Source organism: Phasianus colchicus, chromosome 40 (genome assembly GCF_987193195.1).
Source record: "Phasianus colchicus chromosome 40, bPhaCol1.hap1.1, whole genome shotgun sequence".
NCBI lineage: Eukaryota > Metazoa > Chordata > Aves > Galliformes > Phasianidae > Phasianus > Phasianus colchicus.
In genome coordinates, this window is record NC_143475.1 from 470265 (window position 1) to 481499 (window position 11235).

An 11235-nucleotide genomic window follows, 5' to 3' on the forward strand; every position below is an offset into this window, starting at 1 on the left:
GGAAGCTATGGGGTATTTATGGGGCAGCTATGGGGCAGCTACACAGTATCTATGGGGTATCTATGGGGCAGCTATGGGGCAGCTATGGAGTATCTATGGGGCGCTATGAGGTATTTATGGGGTATCTATGGGGCAGCTATGAGACAGCAGTGGGGGTATCTATGGGGTATCTGTGGGGCACTATGGGGCAGCTGTGGGGCACTGTGGGGCAGCTGTGGGGCAGCTATGGAGTACATATGGGGCAGTTATGGGGCAGCTATGGGGGCAGCTATGCAGTATCTATGGGGCAGCTATGGGGTATCTATGGGGCAGCTATGGGGCAGCTATGGGGCAGCTATGGAGGTATCAATGAGGCTATCTGTGGGGCAGCTATGGGGCGCTGTGGGGCAACTATGGGATATCTATGGGGCAGCTATGGGGTATCTATGGGGCAGCTATGGGGTATCTATGGGGCAGCTATGGGGCAGCTACACGGTATCTATGGGGGTATCTGTGGGGCAGCCATGGGGGTATCTATGGGGCACCAATGGGGCATCTATGAGGCAGCTATGGGGTATCTATGGGGCAGCTATGGGGTAGCTACACGGTATCTGTGGGGCAGCTATGGGGCAGCTATAGAGATATCTATGGGGCACCTATGGGGCAGCTATGGGGGTATTTTTGGGGCAGCTATGGGGTACCTATGGAGTACATACGGGGCAGTTATGGGGCAGCTATGGGGCAGCTATGGGGGTATCTGTGGGGCAGCTATGGGATATCTATGGGGCAGCTAAGGGACAGCTCTGGGGTATCTGTGGGGCGCTATGGGGCAGCTGTGGGGCAGCTATGGGGTATCTGTGGGGCGCTATGGGGCAGCTGTGGGGCAGCCATGGGGCAGCCATGGGGCAGCCATGGGGGTATCTATGGGGCACCAATGGAGCATCTATGGGGCAGCTATGGGGCAGCTATAGAGATATCTATGGGGCAGCTAAGGGGCAGCTCTGGGGTTTCTGGGGGGCGCTATGGGGCAGCTGTGGGGCAGCTGTGGGGCAGCTGTGGGGGTATTTATGGGGTATGTGTGGGGCGCTATGGGGCAGCTGTGGGGCAGCTATGGGGCAGCTGTGGGGCAGCTGTGGAGGTATCTATGGGGTATGTGTGGGGCGCTATGGGGCAGCTGTGGGGCAGCTGTGGGGCAGCTGTGGGGCAGCTCACGTGTCGTCGATGACGTGCTGGCAGCTGGAGGCGATGAGGAACCCTGAGAGCGACGCCAGCACCGCCTGCACTGCCGACACCAGCCTGCAGGGGGCAGCACGGCGTGGGGCGGGGGGAAACGGGGGGCTGGGGGGGCAATAAGGGGGGATGGGGGGCAGCTGGGGGGGTGGGGGGCAATAAGAGGGGGGATGGGGGGTATGGGGGGCAATAAGGGGGATGGGGGGCAGATGGAGGGGTGGGGGGCAATAAGGGGGAAATGGGGGCAGCTGCGGGGGGATGGGGGGCAGCTGGGGGGGACGGGGGGGGCAATAAGGGGGGATGGGGGCAGCTGGGGGGGAGATGGGGGCAATGGGGGGCAACTGAGGGGGCAATAAGGGGGAATGGGGGGCAGATGGTGGGGTGGGGGGCAATAAGAGGGGGGATGGGGGGTATGGGGGGCAATAAGGGGGGATGGGGGGCAGCTGGGGGGGGATTGGGGGGGATGGGGGGCAATAAGGGGGGATGGGGGGGCAATAAGGGGGATGGGGGGCAGCTGGGGGGGTGGGGGGCAATAAGGGGGGATGGGGGGCAGCCGCGGGGAGATGGGGGCGGCTGGGGGGGGGCAATAAGGGGGGATGGGGGGCAGCTGGGGGGGGATTGGGGGGGATGGGGGGCAATAAGGGGGATGGGGGGCAGATGGAGGGGTGGGGGGCAATAAGAGGGGGGATGGGGGGTATGGGGGGCAATAAGGGGGGATGGGGGGCAGATGGGGGGGGATTGGGGGGGATGGGGGGCAATAAGGGGGATGGGGGGCAGATGGAGGGGTGGGGGGCAATAAGAGGGGGGATGGGGGGCAGATGGGGGGGGATTGGGGGGGATGGGGGGCAATAAGGGGGAATGGGGGGGCAATAAGGGGGATGGGGGACAGATGGGGGGGTGGGGGGCAATAAGGGGGGATGGGGGGCAGCTGTGGGGGGATTGGGGGGCAATAAGGGGGAAATGGGGGCAGCTGCGGGGGGATGGGGGGCAGCTGGGGGGGACGGGGGGGGCAATAAGGGGGGATGGGGGCAGCTGGGGGGGCAATAAGGGGGAATGGGGGGCAATAAGGGGGAATGGGGGCAGCTGGGGGGGAGATGGGGGCAATGGGGGGCAACTGAGGGGGCAATAAGGGGGAATGGGGGGCAGCTGGGGGGGGTGGGGGGCAATAAGGGGGAATGGGGGGCAACTGGGGGGCAATAAGGGGGAATGGGGGGCAACTGGGGGGGGATGGGGGGCAATAAGGGGGAATGGGGGGCAACTGGGGGGGAATGGGGGGCAGCTGGGGTGGGCAGTAAGGAGGAATGGGAGGCAACAGGGGGGTGGGGGGGCAACAAGGGGGAATGGGGGGCAATAAGGGGGAATGGGGGGCAACTGGGGGGGAATGGGGGCAATAAGGGGGATGAGGGGCAACTGGGGGGGAGATGGGGGCAATGCGGTGCAATAAGGGGGAATGGGGGGCAACTGGGGGGGGTGGGGGGCAATAAGGAGGGATGGGGGCAATGGGGGGCAATAAGGGAGAATGGGGGGCAACTGGGGGGCTGGGGGGCAATAAGGGGGAATGGGGGGCAACTGAGGTTGGGGGGCATTGGGGGAGATGGGGGACAATTTGAGGTGGGGGGCAACTGGGGGGGGCAACAAGGGGGAATGGGGGGCAATTAGGGGGTAAAAAGGAGGAGGGGGGCAATTGGGGGGGGCACTTGGGATACTGGGAGGAACTGGGGGACAATGGGGGGCACTGGGAGGAACTGGGGGCACTGGGAAGATTGGGGGGGGAATGGGGGGCACTGGGGGATACTGGGAGAACCTGGGGGGGGCACTGGGAGGCACAGGGGGGGGCCGGAGGATACTGGGAGGAACTGGGGGGGCACTGGGAGGAACTGGGGGGCACTGGGAGGGTACTGGGGGATTGGGGGGGCAGTGGGGGGCACTGGGAGAACCTGGGGGGGCACTGGGGGGGCCTGGAGGATACTGGGAGGAACTGGGGAGCACTGGGAAGATTGGGGGGGCACCGGGGGGGTTACTGGGGGATACTGGGAGGAACTGGGGGGACACTGGGAGGAACTGAGGAGGGTACTGGGGTGGAATGGGGGGATTGGGGGGGGGCACTGGAAGCCACTGGGGGGGTGGGGGGGGTACTGGGAGGAACTGGGGGGCACTGGGGGGGACTGGGGGGCAATGGGGGGCACTGGGGGGGCAATGGGGGGGATATTGGGGGGCACTGGGATGGAGTGGGGGGGTACTGGGGGGCACTGGGAGGCACTGGGAGGGACTGGAGGGGCAATGGGGGGCACTGGGAGGGGAACTGGGGGGCACTGGGAGGAACTGGGGGGGCAATGGGGGGCATTGGGGGGGCTGGGGGGGCAATGGGGGGGATATTGGGGGGCACTGGGAGGAGTGGGGGGGTACTGGGGGGCACTGGGAGGGACTGGGGGGGTACTGGGGGGCACTGGGAGGGACTGGGGGGCAATGGGGGGGTAGTGGGGGGCACTGGGAGGGACTGGGAGGGAGGGGGGGGTACTGGGGGGGCACTGGGGGGCACTGGGACGGACTGGGAGGGACTGGGGGGGCAATGGGGGGGTACTGGGAGGGACTGGAGGGAGTGGGGGGGTACTGGGGGGCACTGGGGGGGACTGGGGTGGGAAGGGAGGGCAATGGGGGGGTACTGGGAGGTACTGGGGGGCACTGGGAGGGACTGGGGGGGGCTGGGGGGGCAATGGGGGGGCACTGGGGAGGGACTGGGAGAGACTGGGAGGAGTGGGGGGGTACTGGGGTGCACTGGGAGGGTCTGGGGGGGCTGGGGGGGCAATGGGGGGCACTGGGGAGGAGTGGGGGGGTACTGGGGGGCACTGGGAGGGACTGGGAGGGATATTGGGGTGCACTGGGAGGGAGTGGGGGGGTACTGGGGGGGCAATGGGGGGAATGGGGGGGGGTACTGGGGGCTACTGGGGTGGAACGGGGGATACTGGGAGGAACTGGGGGGCACTGGGAGGATTGGGGGAGAACTGGGAGGCACTGGGGAGCACTGGGGGGCACTGGGGGGGCTGGGGGGGCTATGGGGGGCACTGGGAGTAAATGAGGGGGAGTGGGGGGGTACTGGGGGGCACTGGGAGGGACTGGGGGGGCACTGGGGATATTGAGGGAGAACTGGGGGGGGCTCGGGGGGCAATGGGGGGCACTGGGTGGCACTGGGGGATACTGGGGGGCACTGGGGGATACTGGGGGGGCACTGGGAGGCACTGGGGGGGCTGGGGGGGCAATGGGGGGCACTGGGGGCACTGAGAGGAACTGGGAGGGACTGGGAGGAGTGGGGGGGTACTGGGGGGCACTGGGACAGACTGGGAGGGACTGGGGGGGCAATGGGGGGCACTGGGGGGGGTACTGAGGTGGAACTGGGGGGCACTGGGAGGGACTGGGAGGGATATTGGGGTGCACTGGGAGGGAGTGGGGGGGTACTGGGGGGGCAACGGGGGAATGGGGGGGGTACTGGGGGCTACTGGGGTGGAACAGGGGATACTGGGAGGAACTGGGGGGCACTGGGAGATTGGGGGAGAACTGGGGGGGCACTGGGAGGCACTGGGGGGGCTGGGGGGGCAATGGGGGGCACTGGGAGGAAATGAGGGGGAGTGGGGGGGTACTGGGGGGGGCTGGGAGGGCAATGGGGGGCACTGGGAGGGACTGGGGGGGCAATGGGGGGGTACTGGGAGGGACTGGGGGAGACTGGGGGGGACTGGGAGGAGTGGAGGGGTACTGGGGGGCACTGGGATGGACTGGGAGGGACTGGGGGGGCAATGGGGGGGCACTGGGGGGTACTGGGGGGCACTGGGAGGGACTGGGGGGGCACGGGGAGGCACTGGGAGGGCACTGGGGGGGACTGGGGGGAGTGGGGGGGCACTGGGGGGGACTGGGAGGGACTGGGGGGCACTGGGAGGAGTGGGGAGGTACTGGGGGGCACTGGGAGGGACTGGGTGGCAATGGGGGGCACTGGGGGGGCTGGGGAGCACTGGGGGATACTGGGGGGGCACTGGGAGGCACTGGGGGGCACTGGGAGGAACTAAGGGGGAGTGGGGGGGTACTGGGCGGCACTGGGAGGGACTGGGGGGGCACGGGGGGGGATATTGGGGGGCACTGGGGGGGAGTGGGGGGGTACTGGGGGGCACTGGGAGGGACTGGGGGGGGCTGGGGGGGACTGGGAGGAGTGGGGGGGCACTGGGGGGCACTGGGGGTAGTGGGGGGGCAATGGGGGGCACTGGGAGGGACTGGGGGGAGCGGGGGGGTACTGGGGGGCACTGGGAGGGACTGGGAGGGACTGGGGGGCACTGGGTGAGACTGGGGGACACTGGGAGGGACTGGGGGGGCAATGGGGGGCACTGGGAGGCACTGGGAGGGGAACTGGGGGGCCCGGGGGGGCTGGGGGGCAATGGGGGGAACTGGGGGGCACTGGGGTGGGAAGGGAGGGCAATGGGGGGGTACTGGGAGGGACTGGGGGGAGTGGGGGGGGTACTGGGGGGCACTGGGAGGGACTGGGGGATACTGGGGGGCACTGGGGGATACTGGGGGGGCACTGGGAGGCACTGGGGGGGCTGGGAGGGCAATGGGGGGGCGTGGGGGGGTACTGGGGGGAATTGGGAGGGACTGAGGGGGAGTGGGGGGGCACTGGGAGGGACTGGGGGGGCTGGGGGGGTACTGGGGGGGTACTGGGGGGCACTGGGTGGCACTGGGGGATACTGGGGGATACTGGGGGGGCACTGGGAGGCACTGGGGGGGCTGGGGGGGCAATGGGGGGCACTGGGAGGGACTGAGGGGGAGTGGGGGGGTACTGGGGGGCACTGGGAGGGACTGGGAGGGATATTGGGGTGCACTGGGAGGGAGTGGGGGGGTACTGGGGGGGCAACGGGGGAATGGGAATGGGGGGGGTACTGGGGGCTACTGGGGTGGAACGGGGGCTACTGGGAGGAACTGGGGGGCACTGGGAGGACTGGGGGGGCACTGGGGAGATTGGGGGAGAACTGGGGGGGGCTCGGGGGGCAATGGGGGGCACTGGGGTGGGAAGGGAGGACAATGGGGGGGTACTGGGAGGGACTGGGGGGAGTGGGGGGGGTACTGGGGGGCACTGGGAGGGACTGGGGGGGCAATGGGGGGGTACTGGGGGGCACTGGGGGGGACTGGGGTGGGAAGGGAGGGCAATGGGGGGGTACTGGGGGGCACTGGGGGGGCAATGGGGGGTACTGGGGGGCACTGGGAGGGACTGGGAGAGACTGGGAGGAGTGGGGGGGTACTGGGGGGCACTGGGAGGGACTGGGGGATACTGGGGGGCACTGGGGGATACTGGGGGATACTGGGGGGGCACTGGGAGGGACTGGGGGGGGTGGGGGGGCAATGGGGGGCACTGGGAGGGACTGAGGGGGAGTGGGGGGGTACTGGGGGGCACTGGGAGGGACTGGGAGGCACTGGGGGGCACTGGGGGGGCAATGGGGGAATGGGGGGGGTACTGGGGGCTACTGGGGTGGAACGGGGGCTACTGGGAGGAACTGGGGGGGCACTGGGAGGACTGGGGGGGGGCACTGGGAGCCGCGTACCGCCATCCCTGCCCCCCTTCCCCCCCCGTCCCCCTGTCCCCGTGTCACCCCCCCTCCCCCCTCCCCCCAGCCCTTAAGTCCCGTTAATCCCGGCTCCTCTTCCCCTCCCCCCCCCCCACGTGTCCTCCGTCCCCTCCCCCCCCACCCCAATGTCACCCATCCCCCACCCGTGTCCCCCCCCACGTCCCCTCCCCCCCCCACGTGTCTGTGCCCCCCCCCCGCGCCCCCCCCCGTGTCCTCCGTCCCCTCCCCCCCCCAATGTCACCCATCCCCCACCCGTGTCCCCCCCCAACGCCCCCCATCCCCCCCCACTCGTGTCTGTGCCCCCCACGACCCCCCCATTACCCCATAACCCCCCATATCCCCCCCCAGCCCCCTCCCACTCGCGTCCCCCCCCCCGTGTCCGTCCATCTGTCCGCCCGTCCTTCCATCCCCCCCCCACATCCCCCACCACCCCCCATTATCCCCCCCCCACATCCCCCCACTCGTGTCCGTCCCCCCCCCACATCCCCCCCCCACTTCCCCCCCCATTTCCCCTCCCCCCTCGTGTCCCTCTGTCCATCCGTCTGTCCGTCCGTCCTACCCCCCCACAGCCCCCATCCCCCCCATAGCCCCCCACGCCCCCCCCACTCGTGTCTGTGTCCCCTGTGCCCCCCCCACGACCCCCCATTACCCCATAACCCCCCCATATCCCCCCCCACCCCCCTCCCACTCGCGTCCCCCCCCCCGTGTCCGTCCATCTGTCCGCCCGTCCTTCTATCCCCCCCCCACATCCCCCACCACCCATCATCCCCCCCACATCCCCCCACTCGTGTCCGTACCCCCCCATATCCCCCCCCCCAAATCGCCCCCTCCCCACTCGTGTCCCCTCATATCCCCCCTCCCCCCCCACATCCGTCTGTCTGTCCTTCAACCCCCCCCACCTCCCATAGCACCCCATCCCCCCACTCGTGTCCGTGTCCCCCCATATCCCCCCCACATCCCCCATTATCCCCCCTCCCCACTCGTGTCCGCGCCCCCCCGTGTCCCCCCCGTGTCCGTCTGTCTGTCCGTCCCCCCCATGTCCCCCTCCACCCCGTGTCCATCTGTCTGCCCTTCCACCCCCCATCCCCCATAGCACCCCATCCCCCCACTCGTGTCCGTGTCCCCCCATATCCCCCCCCAACCCCCATTATCCCCCCTCCCCCACTCGTGTCCACGCCCCCCCATGTCCCCCCCCGTGTCCGTCTGTCCATCCATCCATCCGTCCGTCCGTCCTTCCACCCCCCAAACCCTCCCATCCCCCCACCCCACCCGTGTCCGTGTCCCCCTACATCCCCCCCATTATCCCCCCCTCCCCACTCGTGTCCGCGTCCCCCCGTGTCCCTCCATATCCCACCTCCCCCCCGTGTCCGTCCGTCTGTCCGTCCCCCCCATGTCCCCCTCCCCCCCCGTGTCCATCTGTCCGTCCTTCCACCCCCCAACCCCCATAGCACCCTATAACCCCCACTCGTGTCCGTGTCCCCCCACAATCCCCCCACATCCCCCCCATCATCCCCCCTCCCCACTCGTGTCCGTGTCCCCTCGTGTCCCCCCTCCCCCCCCGTGTCCGTCTGTCCGTCCATCCGTCTGTCCGTCCTTCCACCCCCCAAACCCTCCCATGCCCCCCCACTCGTGTCCGTGTCCCCCCACATCCCCCATTATCCCTCCTCCCCACTCGTGTCCGCGCCCCCCCGTGTCCCCCCTCCCCCCCCGTGTCCGTCTGTCCATCCATCCGTCTGTCCTTCCACCCCCCATCCCCCATAGCACCCCATCCCCCCACTCGTGTCCGTGTCCCCCCACATCCCCCCATTATCCCCCCTCCCCACTCGTGTCCGCGCCCCCCCGTGTCCCTCCATATCCCCCCTCCCCCCCCGTGTCCGTCCGTCTGTCCGTCCCCCCCATGTCCCCCTCCCCCCCATGTCCATCCATCTGTCCGTCCTTCCACCCCCCCATCCCCCATAGCAGCCCCCCACCCCACCCGTGTCCGTGTCCCCCCACATCCCCCACTACTCCCCCTCCCCACTCGTGTCCGTGTCCCCCGTGTCCCACCTCCCCCCCGTGTCCGTCTGTCCGTCCATCCGTCCGTCCGTCCTTCCACCCCCCATCCCCCATAGCACCCCATAACCCCCACTCGTGTCCGTGTCCCCCCATATCCCCCCCACATCCCCCATTATCCCCCCTCCCCACTCGTGTCCGTGTCCCCCCGTGTCCCCCCTCCCCCCCGTGTCCATCTGTCCATCCATCCATCCGTCCGTCCGTCCTTCAACCCCCCCATCCCCCATAGCACCCCATAACCCCCACCCGTGTCTGTGTCCCCCCACATCCCCCCCCCAACCCCCATTATCCCCCCTCCCCACTCGTGTCCGTGTCCCCCCGTGTCCCCCCTCCCTCCCCGTGTCCGTCTGTCCGTCCGTCCTTCAACCCCCCCATCCCCCATAGCACCCCATCCCCCACTCGTGTCCGTGTCCCCCCATATCCCCCCCATCCCCCCATTATCCCCCCACCCCACTCGTGTCCGCGTCCCCCCGTGTCCCTCCATATCCCCCCTCCCCCCCCGTGTCCGTCTGTCCGTCCGTCCCCCCCATGTCCCCCTCCCCCCCACGTCCAGCCGTCCGTCCGTCCGTCCTTCCATCCCCCCCCACATCCAATACCCTCCCACCCCCCACTCGTGTCCGTGTCCCCCCGTGTCCCCCCTCCCCCCCCCCCGTGTCCGTCCGTCCGTCCGTCCGTCCCCCTGTCCGCCCCCCCCCCCCGGTTACCTGGCAGCCAAGATGGCGGCGCGCGGTTCCCGGCAGGCCGGCACGGAGCGCAGCGCGGCGCGGCAAAACACGAAAAGAGCCGGGAAAAAAAGCGAGCCGGGAAGCAGCGGCAGCAGCGACGGAGCCATGGGGCGGAAGTGGGGCGGTGTGGGGCGGAAGTGGGGCGATGTGGGGCGGAAGTGGGGCGGTGTGGGGCGGAAGTGGGGCGGTGTGGGGGGCGGAAGTGGGGCGGATGGGGGGGGTTTATGGGGTTTTGGGGGGCTATGGGGTCTTGTGGGGTGAGGATGGGGCGGGGCCGTGCGCTGTGTTGTGGGGCGGAGTGCCGGGGGGTTATGGGGCGGAAGGGGGTGGAGTTATGGGGCGGGGTTATGGGGTGGGAGGGGACATGGGGTTATGGGGTGGGGTTATGGGGCTATGGGAGGGGATATAGGATTATGGGGTGTTATGGGGCGGGGTTATGGGGTGGGAGGGGTTATGGGGTGGGGATATGGGAGGAGATATGGGGTTATGGGGTGTTATGGGGCGGGGTTATGGGGTTATGGGGTTATGGGGTGGAGTTATGGGGTTATGGGGTGGAGTTATGAGGTGGGAGGGGTTATGGGGTTATGGTGTTATGGGGCGGGGTTATGGGGTGGGAGGAGATATGGGGTTATGGGGCGGGGTTATGGGGTGGGAGGGGTTTGGGGTAATGGGGTGGGAGGGGTTTGGTGCCATGGGAGGGGATATGGGGTGGGAGGGGTTATGGGGTGATGGGGTGGGGTCATGGGAGGGGTTATGGGGTGGGGTTATGGGTTGGGAGGGGTTATGGGGTTATGGGGCGGGGTTATGGGGCAGAAGGGGATGTGGGTTTATGGGGCGGTGTTATGGGGTGGGAGGGGTTTGGTGTTATGGGGCGGGAGGGGCTATGGGGTATGGGGCGGGGTTATGGGGCGGAAGGGGGTGGAGTTATGGGGCGGGGCTATGGGGTGGGAGGGGACATGGGGTTATGGGGTGGAGTTATGGGAGAGATTACGGGGCTATGGGGTGGGGTTATGGGGCGGGGTTATGGGGTGGGAGGGGTTATGGGGTTATGGGGTGGGGATATGGGAGGGGATATGGGATTATGGGGCCCTTTGGGGCGGGGTTATGGGGTGGGAGGGGTTTGGGGTTATGGGGAGGGGTTATGGGGCGGAAGGGGGTGTGGGGTTATGGGGTGGAGTTATGGGGTGGGAGGGGTTATGGGGTTGTGGGGTGGGGTTATGGGGTTATGGGAGGAGATATGGGGCTATGGGAGGGGGTATGGGGTGGGAGGGGTTATGGGGTGGGGATATGGGAGGGGATATGGGGTTATGGGGCGGGGTTATGGGGTGGGAGGAGATATGGGGTTATGGGGTGGGGTTATGGGGTGGGAGGGGTTATGGGGTGGGAGGGGTTATGGGGTGGGAGGGGTTATGGGATGGGAGGGGTTATGGGGTGGGGTTATGGGGTGGGGATATGGGAGGGGATATGGGGTTGTGGGGTGTTATGGGGTGGGGTTATGGGGCGGGAGGGGTTATGGGGTTATGGGGCGGGGTTATGGGGTGGGAGGGGTTATAGGGTTATGGGGTGGGGTTATGGGGTGGGGTTATGCGAGGGGTTATGGGAGGGGATATGGGGTTATGGGGTGTTATGGGGCAGGGTTATGGGGTTAT

The 11235-nt window shown here is 68.4% G+C and overlaps 1 protein-coding gene across 1 annotated transcript in view; it reads right to left on the minus strand.

Annotated features, from left to right (window-relative positions):
• The window catches only part of TLCD3B (TLC domain containing 3B), a 29149-nt gene extending 19366 nt beyond the window's left edge, over positions 1-9783 (minus strand). Inside the window, exons 1-2 of the mRNA XM_090130472.1 lie at positions 9566-9783; positions 1192-1275 (exon numbers count right to left, since the gene is read on the minus strand). Coding sequence (XP_089986598.1) covers positions 1192-1275; positions 9566-9693 — 212 coding nt within the window. The 5' untranslated portion in view covers positions 9694-9783. The remainder of the gene's footprint in view (positions 1-1191; positions 1276-9565) is intronic.
• Between the last annotated feature and the right edge of the window lie 1452 nt (positions 9784-11235).